Raw genomic sequence first — 20,522 nt, 5'->3', positions numbered from 1 at the left:
CTACCCCTTTTTTCAACTTCATTTAATTTCTCACATGCTCAATATTTATTAATATGTTTGACAATAAATATTTATTTCACTCACTCACTTGAGAGTTGGGAATGACATTATAAGTCAAAACATGTTGTGAGGAATAAACAAATTGAATTTGAAAAAGGATACTGTGATTTTTAATTTTTAAATAAATACGAGTAGCCCTTACCAAGAAAGAAAATAGCGTATGTAGTAATTTGGCATGATTCAATCTTCTTGAAGCTTCTTGAAGCTTGAATGTATTCAAACATAAATGAAGAATACTTACACCAATCTCATGCCTCTACTACAGTTCTACAGTGTTCAAATATAGTCTACAAATTACAAATGAAAATGGATAAGAAGAAAGCTTATAATTTGTACTTGAAGACATAAACTTACTTTTCACTTGCTTCTTGATGGCTTTTGTCGGATCAAGCCAGTGCTAGAACAGAAAAAATGATATTTAAAATTAAAGAAAATGATTAATTTTGAATCAAATTTGAATTGTGATTGAAACAAACAACAATTTGCACAAAGATTAAATAAATTGATTTATCTTTCAAGTATTATGATAGGGCTATTTAAAAGTTCAAATACAAAGAATTACTAGCACCATTATATTATATTATTTCAGACTTACTAGTTTCGGGTGTTTATCGCATTCTCGAGTGTTTCAATACACGGGTGCTGGTGATTCTTTGTATTTAAATAAATTGGAAATCGAATGAATGAATACACATAGAATAATCATTAAATGAATAAAATTACTAAATAATCCACAAATGATTAAATTTTGAATTGAATTATGAATAAAATTAATTTATAAAAAAGGAACAAATACAAAATAAGTTAATAGCCTTGATGTTGACAAAACAGGTAATACAGGAGAAAATTAACAAAGGACAAACTCTGTAAATTTGGCATAAAAATCATGAGCAGTTCCTAATTCTATCAAGGAAGTTCAATAATTGAATAGCACATGAAAATGAAGAATGAGATTAAAAAAGAGAATGATTGAAATAATATTATGAGAACCAATCATTCAAAAAAACCCATGGGAGAATATCCCTAGACGAAAAATGAACACTCATTACAGTCATTATAATATTAGCCGATAAAATCCAATTTCGGCATTTCCATACAATAGGTAATGATGACATAAATGGGAATACATACATATTTTTGTAACAATTTTCCTTGTTATTTTTGCCAGCTTGAGGTAATTTTGTAGAGTTATAATATTGAGAGTTGCAATTAGTGACCAATTCATAAAATAGAAACATTTGAAAATTTTAGTAGTTCATAAATTTTATTCTTACTAATATGACGTACATGACAATTCAAATTATTTGAATCATTCTTAGATCCAAATGTTCCATCTTTTGGTCAGTGATAGAAAGAACAATTAATGTACTTTTAACCATAAAATGATAAATAAATTTACAAAATTCAGATCCAGTAAAGAAAATAACAAAAACAAATGAAAGTGACATCATGCAATATCACTACAGTCAAAATCGGAATTATTAAATTAGTTATTAAATAAGTCAATGTGTGATACGTGAATTTTACTCATCATTGGTTTGTTTTACTTCCAATACATTACATTTCTAATGAGTTAAAACCCATTTGAGAGCTTGATTTAATACATTAACCCAATAAACGCTATTCAACATGTTTGGAAATCTATAGAAGCTGTCTCACTAAATTTCTACTAAACATTCGCTTTTGTAATGATGGTGTAATTATCATCAAAGCCTCAGAAAACTAGCAATTCTGAAAGTGAAATGCTTTCCTACAAAATATCTACTGACGCCTTGGTGCAATTATTATACTTCGCATACTACTGAAAACGATTACTAGCACTCTATAATTTCATCAAGGAAAGCTAGCATCTTATCCTGAAACAAATAGTCGTTTAGAACACTTAAATTTATCTCTGGATTAACAACTCACTTGTCTTCGTATCAAAGTGAACAGATAAAAAATGTTTTGGCAGAGTCCAAGTTGGACTAATACAATGCAATAGTGATATTTTGACTCCATTATGTTCATATTTCTCTTTTAAAAATGTAATACTGTGATGGGAATTTTTCCAATTGATGCAAAATACAGTGAAATAGAGATAGATACAGTGAAAAACAGTAAGCTGGTCAATTTATGAATGGTATCCGTTCAACAAAAAAATGGTTCTCACAATATCCAATATATATAATGTAGGTATCATGCATATTTCATAATGTATGATTTATTGTAAACTAAAATATACATTATATTGTATGTTGTGAGAAATATTTTTCTGTTGAAATTTGTTCTATTTATTTATTGACTACTGCTTTCTATTGTACATATCAATTGAATAAAATTCACATTGGAGTATTAAATTTTCATACAAGTGAAATATGAACGGAATAAGATCGAATTATGTTCACTGCAATGAGTTTATCGATTGCCATGAATATAATGCATTCCTATATTTGATAGTAAATACCTTTTACTAGACACTAGACCACTAATTTGAGAACTAGATAATGAATCTCAGAAGTTGAAAACTCGTCTGGATGGTATTATAGGGAAACCAATAGGCTAAACTATTAGTGATTAGTTAGATTAAAATCAGGAAGCCCATTCGTAGCTTTTTTATTGATGGCCCATTTCGAGTGAATCTGAACACACTAATGACAGTTTTATCAAAGAATACCAGAAGACTGTAAAACAAGTATTGAAGCCTATTGAAGAAATTTCTTTTCTGGAAAATTCTATAAAAATATCCATAGAATTATTTTGTTGGTCGGGAGTCCCTTACGGGAAGGTCCGTCCCCAAAGTAGTATATAATTTTTCAAATTCAAATTCAATTTATTTCCAGAGAGTACATTTTACAATATATTCCCTGAAAATTACTCCCTCTAATATGAAACAAGTCCGTGATTAGAGGAATAGTATATAGATGATAACTACCAAGATATACTACCCTTGGGTCCGTCCCACCTAGCTTTGAATATATAATTTAAGCAATGCCAACGGGCCTCACGTTTGTTTTATACTTCAGCCGGGACCGACACACAATAACACGAGCAATTGAAATAGAATAACCAATGTATTTATGGAAGTTTCAATCCTTCTGCATTACCATAGAGAAACGATAGCATAAGTAGATATCCCATGGTATAGGGCGTTTATGTCGCAACTTTTACTGTTATCCCAAGCCGATAGTCCACGTAGTTCTTTCGCTTGAAGCTGTGTGATGCTGGTAGTCTCTCATATTGTGCCGTTCATACACTCTCACCCCAACAAAACAGTAAAAATTGACAATAGTCGACAGTAATCGGCTTGAGAAAACAGTAAAAGTTTCGACATAAATTCCCTATACCATGGGATATCTACTTACGCTATTGTTCCTCTATGGCATTACGCAGTTATATTTCATTACACAGGATAATTGAAGAGTTGAATGGAAATCAACCTTGAACATTTTATTCTTGGATTGAGGATTCGACAGCAGTCAGCAGCGAACAAAAAAATTAAACATCACATTACAAAGTAAGTACAAGCTTATTAAGGTTAAGGCTGTTCGGCACACTTTTTTTATTTAAATTGGATAATCTTTTTCAATATAATTGTTAAGATCATTATAAGAGTGAGAAAAAGTGGCAACTGAAATTTTTAAGTGGTCTAATAAGTGAGTTATGATCTTTCCAGATTATAAACGGTTTCGAATTTTCCGTTTTTTTTAAATACATTCAGTATATCATTGGCTTTGTTCTAATATGCGTTTTTTCGCGATTTATGCCAAAATAAACAATTTATCGAATTTACAAAAATGTAACATTTTTTATTTATGAACGATATGGGGAATAAAGTGTTTTAGTTTGGAAAGATGCATTTTTGAATTTTTAAGAGAAGTTCTGTTAACCCTTTCAGTCCTGAATTATGATGAGAATGATACAATAGTCGAAACCGTTTATGATCTGGGAAGAAAACGGAGTTAGCACTTCAACGACACATAACTTCCATAACTCGCTTATTAGACCACTTGAAAATTTCAGTTGCCACTTTTTCTCACTCTTATAATGATCTTAACAATTATATTGAAAAAGATTATCCAATTAAAATAAAGAAGTGTACCGAAGTGTACCTTAAAATATCAAGTGCCGTATACTACATGTGGAACTACGACAAACTTCAATGATGGATGAAAAAAATAATGTAAGTGGGTAAGAGGCAGGTACTGTATATTGGAAGGATACTGCGTTTGAGATGACCGCAAATGTCTTAATTCACTTCCAGGTTGCAGGATAATCAGAATTATGTCTGAATGATCAAAATATGCAATCACCCAATACCAATGTCTACCTAATCTTCGTATATCAGATTGAAGGATTCTGCGATTGCTGATTGGTGCATATAAGCAGTGGCCCTCACCTACATTCCGATTTATTACTTGAACTAATCAACTTTATGATTGGCTTAATTATCTATCTGAAGTTAGAGCTCACTATTCAAATTGGCGGTTGATTGGTTATTTGAAAGCCCATTACTTTGTACAGTATCACTACTATACATGATTACTTCTTAATCATCTTATTAATGAGAATAGTGAGAAAATTTCCTGGACAAGTAGCAGCATATGCCGGGTCTACACTACAACGATATTTGCGCAAACTTGGCTCAGAGCCAGGTTTACGCAAATCTGGCTTTGAGACAAGTTTGCTCAAACCTCTGTTCACAGGACACCAACTTTAACACAAACCTGTATTATAAACGAAACTATATATAAATTCAATACGAAGTCTTTGAAGTGTTTATAAACTTGAGATGAATAGTAACTCAAGCCTCCTCCTCCTCCTCCTCGACCTCCTCCGCCATCTCCACCACCTCCTCAACCCCCCACCACTCCTCCTACTCCTCCTCCTCCTCCTACTCCTCCTTCTCCCACTTCTCCTCCTTCTCAATAATAATAATAATCAAGAATACTGCTTATCAAGTAAAGAGTGAATAACTATATCTATTACATTACTATAGAGTGAATAATATATTATTAACTTTGTTGAAGTTCTGACACTTACTTGAAAAAAAACACTTACTTTTTTGGAGTCTTGAGGAATGCATTTCACTCCTGAAGAGGAGCTTCATCAGCCTAATGAAGCCCGAGGCTGATGAAGCTCCTCTTCAGGAGTGAAATGCATTCCTCAAGACTCCAAAAAAGTAGGTGTTTTTCAAATATCTACTAGTAACACAGTGTCAGAACTTCAACAAAGTTATTATATAGTGTTTCGTCATGGAAAGCAACTTCAAGATATTATTATCCATTAAAAAATCTTCCTTGTTTTCGAGTATTTTTGAGAATTGACCTCGTACATATTAAATTTGAGGGTGCTGAATCCGAATCTGAAATCGCGAATTCTCTATCTTAATTTTGAAGCGATTTAGGTTTTGATGGATAGATGAGACATAATCGTTTCCTAGAAAAATTGACGCAAACCTGGCTGAGATTGATCAAAGAAAGCACAAACCTTCAAACCTCAGAAATTTACAACGATCTCCCGTCTATACGACGCAAACTTAGCGCAAAACTGGCAGGTTTGAGCTAATATCGTTGTCGTGTAGACCGGGCATTAGAGCTCACTATTCAAATTGGCGGTTGATTGGTTATTTGAAAGCCCATTACTTTGTACAGTTTCACTACTATATATGATCACTTCTTAATCACCTTATTAATGAGAATGGTGAGAGAATTTCCTGGACAAGTAGCATCATAGAGAAATTGTTCTTTATCTTTACTCTATGGTAGCATATCTATGAGCACAGAAGTAATTTGTGTTGGAATAGTTTTCGAATGATTTGGCAGAAACCACTCGTATATAAGAGTTTACAATTAGGTGTTGAATGGCCTTAGTTAAAACTTTTCCCCCAAGATCATTAATATTGACATTTACTGATACCGTTCAATGAGGAGTAACGTTAAATGCTTTTCTACATCCTATATATTATCTAAGTTGAAGTTTGAATACTTGATTAAACATTAACGTTTCAAGCTGAACTTCAAAAAACAATTCATAAGATAATATAAAAGCCAAACCAAAGTAATGCAAGTTGAAGTTTGAATACTTGATTGAACATTGAAGTATCAAGCTGAACTTAAAAAAAACAATTCGAAAGATAATATACAAGCTGAACCAAAGTGATATTTGTGAACAATATCACAACGTGTTTTCCTATTCTGGTATAGAAGGAACTATTTACCTACTTGGCAGATTTAGAGCTCTTGAAATCTCACAAGTAGCTCGTAAGTTATTATGTCAACATGGAACAGTCAAGGAAATTCAATAATTAGATAAGATTAGGAACAACTCGCTTTTATAAAAGGACACACCTTCAACTGACAAATAATCAATATGAGTTCATTAATAATAATAATAATCTTTATTCTTGTCATCGAACATTACAAATGTTATAAACAAACGTCATGTGTAGATAAATTGATAATGGAGTTGAAGTTGAAAAGCCTAAAAAGGGTGGAGATTCACATAGTGAATCCCTGAAATAAAATATTTCTTCAAATAATACAAATAAATTTGAAGTGAAGTAATAATGAATTCAACAACTCTTAATCATATTAAATCATTTAATTTATACCACCTAGGGCCAAAACTCCACAATTTACTTCCTGTACACATCAAGATAATAGAAAAACTGGATCACAACAACTGGAAGACATAATATAGAAAACATAATTTCGAACAATATGTGAGCTCACTTACCCAATGTATTTGCACCCCCACTCTAAATTTAATTGTATTATTACTACACCTGCTCTAGAACATGGATTTCCCATAGTTGAGTAGGTTAATTTCCGAAAAAAAGCAATTTATTTATATTTGTAGTAAATCTCATATATTGTATATTTGAATATTATGTACATTTTATTGATTAGATTGTTTATTTGTATATTAATGGAAATAAAATTTATTTGTATTGTATATTGTATTGTATTCATTTGTAAATAAAATGCAATTATCAGTGATAAATACTATATATTATACATTATTTATCACTAATAACTGCATTTTATTGTCATTAAATAATATTATTAGGATATCACTGATAACTGCATTCTATTGACATTAAATAATATTATTAGGCTAGGCGCATACCAGATATTCAAGACAAGACAATACATAATCAGACACATTTAGTCACAATACTTCACATAGCTGCTTGTGACGCAACTCACACTGATTAGTCATTGCAATTAGACATGTCTTCATAAGCAACTATGTGAAGTATTGTGACTGAACGTGTCTGATCATGTCTTGTCTTGTCTTGACTAACTGGTGTGCGCCTAGCCTTAACTGCAGTTACATAATATGTAACTGTAGATGTTAAAATACACCACATCATTTCTATGCGGATTGTAACAATACAGTTCAGCTTAAAAACGTTTGGAACGCTTCACTAGTATTATTCGAAAATGTTTTGTTTATTATTGGGTCAAAAATGGAAAATAATTTTAAAATACACACGGCTCCAACCACCGATTTTTTTAGAACTGCTTGGAAACTTAGTCACAGTTGAAAGCTGGCTGCGCTTTGCATCGCACGGGCTCAGCCTTGTTGCATTTGAATTTAATTTCAATTACCATGGTGAATCATCAAGTAAATATTTATTATAAAAATGAAGAGGAACTTGAAACTTGTGTGACTTTTTATAAAGAATAGAAGTGGGAGGCTTCTTATCAAGTTCTCACGTGCCCAATTCCAGTTGCAAGTAGTCAAAGTTAATTTGTACAACAATCAAGAGAATTCGAAAAAGACAAAAGACGACAAAATATAATCCTTCTGGGAAACTGACTAATTACTGGAGTGTGGATGATAATTGACAGGAAGAGAAAACACATTTGATAGAGTTATCAATCTCATTTATTGATGATTGGCTGCTATTTTTGAAAAAAAAAAATTCCTCACTATTCAACTAATCGCATAATGAGTTTTTTTAGACTATAAAGAGGTTTATATGCATACTGTGCAGTGGCTGTCCTTGTAGACAAAATCCTTCCAAATCTAATTGACATAATATTAGAAAGGTAGCGAACATTAAAATTCTACCATTAGAAGTGTACAGGTTTGCTTACATACTGTAATGAGATACTCTAGACAGTGTTTTGGAACCCACCTGAAACCAAATCTATTTATCTCTCATTATCATCCCTTTAATTACTCACGCAACAGGCTGGGACTAACGTGGTGATCATCCTCAGCAAAACCCATATTTAAAATTTTGATAAAGGAAAAGTAAGCACCTTTTTAGAAGTATTATTTCAACTCAATTGATTATTAAAACAACAAAACTCTTGAACTAACAATTCGAACGTAATGAATATCAAATGTCAGTAATTATCAAAATTACTCTGAACTTTAGATTAATTAAATTAAAAATACAAGTTAATGATAGCTTGAAAGACACTGGAACTGGGCTCAAATTAATTCTATGTATTCCAATGACAACTTTTATTGATTTTGTTCAATATAGATCACTAGAGGATATAAATCTCTTAATACTAGTTGAATAAAATTATTATTATTCAACTAGTATGAAAAAACAATTATTCCATAAATAATTGATTTTCCGTGTCAAATTTCTATACTTTGATATTTATAGTTAATGATTTTCTCCAAATTATCTGTATTTTAATAACCCTGAAATTCGAATTATTATTGTACTGTATTTTGTAAAACGGTAATCAGCTTAAATTTTGAAACATACTCAGAATCTGAATCTAGATTTGAATACAGAGCAGCTTTCGACTTACTTTTTTCTACAATAATAGACAAAAATCCAATTGAAGTCCAGTTATGATTCTTCTAGACATTGATTTCCTTTTTCAAATCGAAATTTTTCGACAGTGAAATTGCAGTTCCGAACAATAAAATCCAATCTCCAGTAAGTGATAATTTGATGAGCGGAATAAATTGAGGCTACTCCAGCTTCGACTCGAACAGAGAGCCACGCCAACCCAACCAAACCCAGCTACAGCCACAAAGCCTCTGCAGTGCAGCCAGTGTGGCTTGGCTAGTAGTTGAATTTAATGATCTTAACTGAGTTACCTCGCTGGCAAGAACAATGTAATCCGCGCGCTATTTCCAAGTGTAATGCCAAAGTGCTGTGTAATTTATTCCATCTTAAATACAATTCCAGCTCAACACGTGGTGCAATAATGGAGCTGAGGATTGTGGAGTGAAGAAGAGAAGAGATACAAATGTAAAAATAAGGAAGAAGACGGTTGTAAAGAGAGTGATGGTTACCTGTACATTGTTGGCGTCTGTGTACTGTAATCCAAAGTAATCTTTTTCAATGAGATCAAGGGAGTAAAAAACTTGCTCGTAGAGGTCGCTGCCGACTGCCTTTTTCTGTAAAAAATAAAGAGAGAACAATGAGATTTGTGTAATTATAGTTTTCAGTGGAAGAGGATAAAAAATTTCTCCAAATAACCAAAAAATATAGTCGAGAATATAGAATAATATCATGTTATTTGACTGAGGGTCATATGCACTATCTAGTTTCAACGCTTATCTGTGTTTACTAGAAGGAATGACCACATTTATTATAATGTGTTTCATTTCTGGTTTAACTAAACAGTTGATCAATCTCCATTTAAACTTATATTATGATGAACTGTCCTTAAATAATAATGTAAAAGCTCCATAATTTTGATAAAATGGAGGGATAAAAAGTTCAGTAAGTAGTAAAGTAAATTAATTAGTGAGAATTTGATTCAACTTGTGAACCTTTGAGAACGGCACTATTTAAAATAGCATTGTGAATAAGTTAAAATACTACAAAACATTTTTATTTCCCTTCAAATAATCGAGATTTACACAGAATAATATCCAACATCAATAGAAATAGGTTTGCAATGTGAATGTAGATGTTGGATTGGAATTATGAACAGGAAAAAGTCTCAAAACTTCATTGACAATTGAATGCATTACAACAACACATAAAGTGCAAAACTACAGTACAATCAGTTTTAAGCTGCGTTTATACCAACGTTATTAACAAGATGTTAATAACTTAATCGTTATAGATTCTATTAGATTGAACGGAACTTGACAAACACATATGTTCATCATGTGTATGATAAGTTATGTTCAATCTAATAGAGTCTATAAAGATTAAGCTATTAAAATTTTGTTAATGACTTTGGTGTAAACGAAGCTTGAGAAGCTTATAGCACAGTACACCAAGTAACTAGAATACATATTCTACACTACATTTAATCTGGAGCTCTCATTACTGTATTTCTGCATTCCAATGTAAATGGTGTCACATGCAGCCCTCAAGCGCTTTGCCCTTGGAACGTTACTTCCAACCATCTTTGCTTTGCATGTCTTCACAACTTCTTGTCATACTATTTGCTAGATCCTTACTCAATTATTTTCCGAATACAGTACTGAATAGAGCCCAAAATGTTATTTTCAATCTAATTCACATTCAATTATCGCAGATTTATTAGCAATGTTATAGTAGAATCTTCAACAACATTCCCAACAGGAGGAAATAAAAATTACAGTATACAGGGTGATTCATAATTATGGTAAAATAATTCAATACGTGATAGTAGAGGTGAAAATAAGAATAAAAGTTCTTATAAACATATATCCATAAACGCTTCATTAGCGAGCTATACAGGGTGAAAGATTTCGCCCGGAATTCAGTTCCTCTGGTGAAATACACCGATGCTGAATTGTTTGGGGACTAGTTTTTGAAAAACTTATGCTGGATTCATATGGAAAAATATCTGAAAAATTGAATAAAACTAGTCTGGAAGCTGTAGTGTGAGTAGTTTTTGAGAAAAAAGTTGAAATATGCAAAAAATCTAGGTAGAAAAACACAGACTTCTACGTTTGATGCCCAATAACTTTCTTTAATGACCAGTAAACAAATAATTTTTTGCAATAAAAATTGTAGAGAATTTAATTCTGAAAACGATGATGTAAGCTGTGTAAACTAAATTCAAATAAAAGTTGGATAAAATGTATTCTTATGTAGTACATTACACCACAAAAATTTGCTGTTTTATGAGGAGAGAACTAATAAGTTGTAGCTGATTGCAAATAAAATATTCGGTTTTTTATGAAAAGTTTTTTCTTTATATGAAAGTAGCATATCTAAATGACATTAAACTTATACCAAAAGACTGGTAGATTATGCCATTAAGCCTGGGAGGAAGCTCGAACAGAAGTAGATGATCTCCTATGATTCCTGCCCGAATGTTTACTGAAAACTGATATTGTGGAAGATTAGGATTGATGGCATGAGGATTCTCAGCTGCCCAAATATGTTAGTTGTGGACGTTAACGATAGCTGTTCTTGTAAAGTGTGCCTCGTTGGTGAATAAAACGGTTGTTAAAAAGTTTAGGTGAACAAGTTTTACTAAAAACCATCGGCAAATACCATCACAGGGAATACAGTCTCGTGGCAATAGAGTATGAACTTTCTGGAGGTGGTATGGATGTAATTGTTGCTCTTTTAGTATCCTCCAAATAATAGATTGATTGACATTAAACTACACTGACAATTCTCTTGTGTTCTTCTCGGGATGTTCATAAATTTCATTAAGAACTTGTTCTTCTAACTCAACATTCTTAGTAGATCGGGGTCTGCCTGCATAAATATGCTCTTTGGCTATCAAAGAATCTGTTTCAGACAGTTTCAATTTTTCAGATATTTTTCCATATGAATCCAGCATAAGTTTTTCAAAAACTAGTCCCCAAACAATTCAGCATCGGTGTATTTCACCAGAGGAACTGAATTCCGGGCGAAATCTTTCACCCTGTATAGCTCGCTAATGAAGCGTTTATGGATATATGTTTATAAGAACTTTTATTCTTATTTTTACCTCTACTATCACGTATTGAATTATTTTACCATAATTATGAATCACCCTGTATAGTTTACACAGGTTATTCATTTTGAAGTGAAATTGTGCTGTAATGTGAACTGAATCATACTTTGGACATTATATTAGACTCAATTAAGAAATAGAAGAAGTTCTAAACTAGGGTAGCACTTGTTTTTTTAATCTGCTAATTTTTTCCCATAAATGAATAGATAAATAGTATCATAGAGAAACAATAGCGTGAGTAGATATCCCATGGTATAGGGCGTTTATGTCGCAACTTTTACTGTTATCTCAAGCCGATAGTCCACGTAGTTCTTTCCCTTGAAGCTGTATGATGCTGGTAGTCTCTCATATTGTGCCGTTCATACACTCTCACCCCAACAAAACAGTAAAAATCGACAATAATCAACAGTAATCGGCTTGAGATAACAGTAAAAGTTGCGACATAAACACCCTATACCATGGGATATCTACTCACGCTATTGTTTCTCTATGATAGTATTATGAGATTGAAGGATAGGTAGGGTATAGAGTTGTATGAAGCCGATCATGCTTCGATAGCTTTCTGGGTGTAAACAGTGCTAACCACATTCTAGAACACACAAATCAAGACAACAGCATTCCAAACATTCAGCTCAGAAATCAGCACAGCGGACAGACAAGAGCAAAAAAATGGAAGCTGCGAACGGAAGTAAGTCACCGGATCGGCAATGATCCTTTGCGGAGCCTCAAATGTAAAGGCCAAGAGCAAGGACCCCGAAAGAAGTGGGTACCAAGTTTGTTCATACCCAACAGCTGGAGAGAAAGACAGAGATAAATGAGAGACTTTTTCATACCCAAAAGCCGGAGAGAGAGAGAGAGAGAGAGAGACAGAGAGAAATGGGAGAAGGGGTCAGTCAGTAGAGAGAAGCCAAGTGGGTCATACTGGCCAACCCAACTTTAAAAGCTATCAAATAATATATCTATATACCAAAGTATACACTGTCCAGCATCTCCACATCTTTCCAGGTGATTGCTGCGGCCACGGTCCACAAATATACGTATACTTGAACAAGCATGTGTACAGCTAAATTCGTATATCTATGGTTTTAGCATAGCAGCTGGTGGTTGGAGTGAGAGAGACCTTGGCTAGAGGCACCTCCTCGTCAACCGATGTCTGTCAGTGGCTTCAGCCAGATTATGCTAATCTATCACGTGACACGTCTAGAGAAACGCACGCAATACTATCGTCTGTGTTCTAGCCAGTAAGAGTACACATTCACGTATGATAGGAATGTGAGTAACCCGAATTCCTCGATCTCGATGCAGAATTCTGCGTTGCGAATCATACATTTTCTCCTCCAATCAATTTAACACACCTATCGATGTAGTTTTGAACAAACTACATACACGTTTTTCATGTCAATCACATGAATGACACTATTTACTCATTATGAGTTATGTAAAACTTTATTATATTATTGTTCTAATTATAAGATAATTTCCACACAGCTGAAAGTATAAAATGATCATTGCAATACTATGAGTAAGGACAGATCGGCGAGATTGATAAAATGTAGATTTCAGCTCGCTAAATAACTATTTTTATAAATCCAAGTCAATGACCCTTGGGGCCAGATGCACAAAGGCCTGTTAAATTTTAACCATGATTAAATTCCAGAGTATGAGAGAAGGTTTTATGAGGAAAAGGCTTCTCTGATAAGTTTTTGTGATTGATTCTCGTATAATTTAATCATGATTAAAATTTAACAGGCTTTTATGCAACGGAGCCAAAATGTTTTCATCATTGCTAGCTGTTTAGTGGCATCTACTCGTTCTGTTCGCACCTTATGAAAACATGGAGAGAATTCAGAAATAATAAGAACTTTTGGCAATAAATCTATTGACTTTTCGATGAAACTCAAAAATTGAATTGAAATTCAAAAACGTGATGAATTTGGCTTTTGAAGTATCAAGAATATTTTGAATTTATACCATATTGGAAAATAATCGATAATATGATTAAACATGAGACAATGGTGGGTAACCCGCTGTTATACATCCTTGAAAATCAATATCCAAATACAGCAGGAAAGAAGATGAAAGCAGCTAATTTGGAATTTCGTTAAACGTTATTAAATATTCAAATACTTTTCAATCTTTAGTATGTCCGTTGTTCAAATTTTGCAGTCAAAGCTTACCACGATACACAATGTCGAAAGTTTGTAGATTGTTGACTTACTCTATTCTGTACCTGGCACTATAGAAATCCAGACATTGATCGACAGTCACATGATTGTACGGGAGAAGAGGGACAGAATAAATGAATAGATGGGGTAATATTCGCAGAACAGCCTTTCACACAATATAAAAGGCCTTTATTGACGTCTTCTCGAAGCCTACTACTGAAGAAGCCTTACTAGCAGAATTATCAATTTACGTCACCACCTCTTTTTGTTATAGAAACCGACAGAAAACATTCTATCAGTTATTGGATCCATAACAATTTATAGTTTACTAATTATTGAAATATTTCCAATTTTTATTTGATTCAAAAGGCACAGGTTAACATCATGGGGTGGTTAAATTGAAGTTCCAATTGTGAAAAAAAGTTTGTGTTTCCTTGATAAAGAATTGGTATTGAGACTCAGGTCCCCGAATATGGATGAGTAAATGTTTACTTTTGCTTGAAAATGTATAATTTGGAACAAATGTTGTAGAACATATACACAATAATCATGATCAGTTGCGACCTGAAAACTCTGACACCAGACCTGAGCCAGCCAGGTCACTCGATATTATTATTATTATTATTTATATCATGATCATGATATACTCAATATTATGACATCTCAGTTTTTGAAATACTTGTATTAGGAACTTCGGTGACAAGAAAGACTCATTGGAATGATATTGATCACATTTTAAACTACTGACTCAGAAAGTTAAACTACTATACTGTTTTAGAAAAATGTTCGATAGAAATAAAATCATTTGTCATGGATAATACAACTAGAAGAGAATTTAGTTGTAAGGTCCATCAACGAAGTGGAGCACGTGGGCACTAATAGGGCTTCAAACTCGTATAGAGGGTTTGTTCAAGAGGGCTGAACATTAGTTAATCCAGTGTCTCATCTTTCGTCAATGCCGTAATCTTGTAACGAACGTAGTCTCCGTAAAACAAAAACAGGACATTAAAGGCTCGACATAGGCCAGCTGTTCTTTCTGACATGCATCAGAGCATACAAACTTGCTTGATAGGGGGTGGTTACTGGAAAATGTCAATCAAGATAGTAGCTGTTTGAACCCGCATGATATGCAAGACTAAATACATAGGTTATAAAGAGATAGCTTATCAACAGATATCAAGAATTTTCAACCTAAGTGAGCCTAGACTAGACCACGGAATAAGGAAATGCCCATTACTCCGTGACGAGACCATCCAAGTCTTTTCTCATTAAATTGTCCTGATGTAGGCACCATTCAGAAGTTCATCTAATCATCTAATTTTTAAATGATTTAGAAAATCCACCAGTTTGGTTTATTCATGAGCTAATCCTATTATATTAAGCGAGCATTTTCTGTATTTATATATCTGGTTATTTATGTTTTACGGATCTCGAAAACGGCTCTAACGATTTTCACGAAATTTGGAAAATAGTAGGTTTATGATATAAAGATTCGATTGCAATAGGTCTCATTCTTTGGAAAACTTGCTGAACGACATTAAAAGGATAATAAATTCATCCTTGGAAAACAGATGATAATTTCGTCGTCTCTCGATAACAGAAGATGCGTGCGCCTGTGTGGGAGAGAGACAGAATTATTTCCAGCTGTGTAATCATAATCAATCAGCGAGAAATTTTATCTAGCTAGACAGTTTAATCGATTTGATCAACATAATCTGATTTGTTGACATGACATGATAATCCTCCTAAACTAGAGTATATCATAATTTTCAAAATTGGTCATTATTTGACAATTTCAAGTGATTAGTGAGTGTTATTTTGTTATTCAATTTGATTTGTATATAATCTAAATTATAAATTGTTTGTTTTCAAATGTTTGAACAGAAAATTGAACCTGAATTCAAGTGTATGGAACAAAACCTACTTTCTGGACTATTTATAATGTATAAATCAAAATTCGGGAAAGAAACAGTTTTGGACTGTGCCTGTTAGTAATTCCTCAATCATTTTAAAGAATTGTGTTCGGTTTATCAAAAGTCAATAAATAAATAACGAGCGAAGCTCGGTGCCCCGATATTTGAGAATTAAAAATCCACCAGTTTTTTGTTTATTCATCAGAGCCAATTGAGAATCTATATTGAATGCTCTAAACTTATATTTTTCTTCATGATATGCTATAAACAGAGTACAAAATCTAATTATGTGATACTACATTCTACTAGAACGGTGGTGAAGTTATTGATCAAACCAACTTGGGTGTAAGTGCACGTCCAGTGTCAACATACCTGTCATCAAATTTTTGGTTGGGATCGATTTAGTAAGTTATTTTGAGCACAAAAATTAAACGGCGGTCACTATTGTTTTTAAAATAAACTAGGTTCAAAGTAGCACAATTTTACATGCATTTAACCTACGAGTAGCAGCCATTTTGATTATTGAAATCATCAACTTATGATATTCCTAATCTGAGTTTTCCTAACCTAAGCTTTCCTAACCTAAAGCTTTTCCTAACCTTAGCTACTTATGGTTGTTACTTATAGGTTAAATGCATGTAAAGTTGTGCTACTTTGAACTTAGTTTATTTTAAAAACAATAGGGACTGCCGTTTAATTTTTGTGATTTTGTGCTCAAAATAACATACTAAATCGATCCCAACCAAAAATTTGATGACAGGTATTTTGGCACTGGACGTGCACTTTAGCCACCAACTTGTTCTCTCCAAGCTCAATTATACTCTGTGAAAAGAAAATATGAAAAGGATTAAAAAGAATACTGAGTGTAGAGAGTATTGGTGTGAAATCAACGTAGCGACAAGGAAATAGTTATTTGTGCAACTAGTGCGCAAAGTGACAGTTTGCTGCACCGAAAGAAACGTTTACGCCCGAGCCGTAGGCGAGGGCGGAATGGTTTCTTGAGTGCAGCAGAGGAACTTTGCGCACGTATTTCACATTAAGTTTTTCCTACAGTTACCATTGAATATGAAAAGTGGGTAATTATGGGTAAAATTGCCTGAAATCCATCAAATGTTTTTCTGTGTAATTTTATTATTGATAAGAACCTTAATCCTAAAATCCTAAAGTCCTCGTTGTCCTTGGTTATAATATATAATGAATAATAATTAGCGCGTTGTGCTTCGTTGCACCTCTGCTCACTATAGCAGCCCAGTCACTGTTACCAACTTCATTTTGATTTTGCTGCACTGTTGCTCCATATAACCTACTAAGTATTTTGCGTTGCCATGTTGCAAATCTGGAGTGCAGAAAAATTTTTCCCGCACTAGAGCGGAAAAGTGATTCTTTGCGTTCTGTAATCAGTGCAGCAATGGCCACTTTTCAACGTAACTGTAGGAAAATGGAATTTTCTACATCATAATTAGCAAACCAAAAAGCTCATTCTCATCTCAGCGTGTCATTAAACAATTTCCGGAGATGACGATTTGAGCATTGGAGTTGACCATGTACGAAATACGTATTCAGTCACAATTAATTGTCTTCCTATCATTGACCTACTAACAAGATAAAAGAAAGTTGAAAGGATTTCCCTCACTATTTCGAAAGAGGAAATTTAGAAATGCCATTAATGGCAAAGAATGGTGAATTTATAACCCTTAACAGGAATAATGTAAATTAATCTTTTATAATAGGCATTTTATTCGCACGGATTCATTTAAATTCTGTTTCTTTTTTCATTTCTTGTAGATTTCAACAAACTCAAATGAATGGGTGATCATGAAAAATGTATGGGTTTTTATGAGATATGTATTTTTTGAAAATGAAAATAGTTTAAACATGGTGTGTGGAAATAGTAATACAGACGTAAAAGAATAATAATAATTGCTCAATAATAATAATTCTGAATTGCCCAAGTTCAGTTCACATTTCTAAATTCTAAAAGCTATTTTACTTTAATATTTCTTTCGTTGAGAGCTTTCAACTTATTAATTATTTATTGTATTGTTTTTTATATCTCCTTAATTTAATAGTATAAACCCTTATAATTTCTTTCTTAGTTGGAATTACTTGATAAATTATTAGTAGGCTGTTAGGTATTTGATGATTGATTTTTTCACTAAAACAGAGTTTCTCGGTCTGCAGCAACTCCTCCATGCGTACAGAAAAGCTTCCCTTGCATGAGAGTGATTATTGTCAAAGGGACAATAACATCAAATATAATATAATATTATGTATATTATCATAAAATGTATATAATAATCATAAGTTTTATCAATTTTTATTATATTAGCTTAGAGTCTAGATTATTAATTATCCTTCTCTTTTATACATTGTTTTTTGACAATAAAACGTTTTTATTATTATTATTATTCACATTTTGAAATACATAATATAAGGATGATCTTTTGTGTTCATATTTTTTTGTTATTATTACTATCATTATTCAATCATCCACAACTTTCAGGAAGTTATACCACAGGCTACAGCCCAAAACGGCTTCTATTCTTAATTTGATAAAAGTTCAAAGGAAGGTTCATCAATCCTAAGTTATGCGATTGGAAGCATTCTGTGACGTTAGGATGTCAGTAAAAAATCCCTAAAAAACTTCTAAGACTCTCTGAATTTATTCTTGGTTGCGTTGCTATCAATTTACCAGTAAATTGAATTTCGACAGAGTATTTGTGTCTTTTAGATATTGACAGAGCCAAAGACGCACTCCAATAAGTTTACTGATGGAGCGAACATCTGAAGCACCACACCCATCATTTAGCAGAAGTTAACAAGCAGTGAAACAGTACTGTCACTGTAAAAGCCAAGGTGAGGTCATGAGACCAGAGATCACGTAATGATTAACAATATTTTCTAAATTGCAGTGATTGTGCAGGAAAGTATCATGAACGTGACTAGAGCGAACAATTTGGCAGTGTGTAAAGGTCTCAGAAGTAAACACAGGTTACAAGTGGGTTGAAAACTGAATTCAAAACGTGAACATATAACTGGAGATCCGGTAGGTAATAAGCAGAGAGCACTTGGATGTCATTATGTCATTTTGAACGTGGAATTATCGTGCAGTGGAGGCTAGTGAAAGGTTGTACTTGCATTGGCTTGATGGCGTGGGTGACCACAGTACGCCACACCAGATATCATTGCGTAATATTTGGGTCTGCAAATTTGGGCGTGCTCTGAATATTGTTCAGTAATAGTATCAGGCTTCAGCCTTGTATGTGGCAGATTTCAACTTTCTCAAGCGCAAATGCGCACTTTGGTCTGTTTCTTGTCCACTTCCAAATGCAACTCATTTACCTTTGACGCAAACCACGAAAATACAGTTCAATTCAAGATGATGAAATCGCAATAGTGTAGGCTTACTCAAAAGTAGGCCTATGTAATGATGAGCATTTATCAGTGCTCATCATTACTGATTCAAATCTAAATACAATGACAGTTGAGTGGAAATATTATCTAAGACAATTAAAATACCTATAAATCAATTATCATACCTATAAATAATATGTGTTGAAGTTGCATCATTAAGCTGCGTTTACACCAAAGTTATTAACAAATAATGTTAATGACTTAATACTTATAGATTCTATTAGATTGAACATAACTTATCATACACATGATGAACATATGTGTTTGTCAAGTTTCGTTCAATCTAATAGAATCTATAAGGATTGAGTTATTAACATTTTGTTAATAACTTTGGTGTAAACCCAGCTTTACTGATTTAAATCAAAATACAACGACAGTTGAGTGGAAATATTATTTAAGACAAAATATCGATAATCAATGTGTTGAAGTTGTTCAATAGCCTCCAAATTATGGAAAGAGTAAGATCAACTACAGTATTGAGAAAAGTTAATATAAAAAACTTTAGGATATAAAAAACTAATCAATGTTCACTAAATCAATGACATCTCGCAGCGCGAAATTATCAAACTTTTTGATAATAATAAATACACTGTTATTTAATCAACGTTGAGTGATACATATTCCACTTTCCTGTAATCATATTTTTATATTTCTAAACAAGTATGTTACTGTTTTTTTTATGAGAGTTGCTTCTTATGTTATAAATTTTAGTGAGAGCGATCACGTTTTGTTACATCAAATCTTATGAAACAAGATCCAAGTAATTTGAGAAGATTGAATTTCTAGATAAATACTTCGATAAGGAGATATTTTGGACTATTTTCTCCCATGACTAGGACCAGAGAACACAAGAGATATTTATTTGGAGCGAAGTGGGTGGTAGGAGAAAGGACCTGAAATAGTACGGAGAAGAAGAAAGAGGTACAACAATCCCTTTCCCGAGCGGTTTTCAAACGGAGAGAAGCTCGTGCTCTACCGATCGAGTCGCGTGTTGCCCCCAGGCAGGGGCTCTGCCCCCCTGGTCCCCCCTGTGTCACTGCTGGTTCCCCTTGAACCCTGTCTGAACGCACACGCATGCGCATGCTCCAGCAGCAGAACCACTCGGTTCC

The 20,522-nt window shown here is 33.2% G+C and overlaps 1 protein-coding gene across 6 annotated transcripts in view; it reads right to left on the bottom strand.

The window, feature by feature from the left end:
• LOC111062894 (band 4.1-like protein 5) overlaps positions 1 to 20,522 on the bottom strand; it is a 75,315-nt gene that overhangs the window by 31,275 nt on the left and 23,518 nt on the right. For all 6 annotated transcript variants that reach the window (XM_039432366.1, XM_039432371.1, XM_039432387.1 and 3 more), the window contains exons 2-3: positions 9,319 to 9,423; positions 415 to 457 (exon numbers count right to left, since the gene is read on the bottom strand). In XM_039432366.1, coding sequence (XP_039288300.1) covers positions 415 to 457; positions 9,319 to 9,423 — 148 coding nt within the window. The remainder of the gene's footprint in view (positions 1 to 414; positions 458 to 9,318; positions 9,424 to 20,522) is intronic.

The sequence above is a fragment of the Nilaparvata lugens genome, chromosome 1 (assembly GCF_014356525.2).
Source record: "Nilaparvata lugens isolate BPH chromosome 1, ASM1435652v1, whole genome shotgun sequence".
Taxonomy (NCBI): Eukaryota; Metazoa; Arthropoda; class Insecta; order Hemiptera; family Delphacidae; genus Nilaparvata; species Nilaparvata lugens.
The sequence above is the reverse complement of the archived record's forward strand: the minus strand, read 5'-3'. Positions and strand labels throughout refer to the sequence as shown.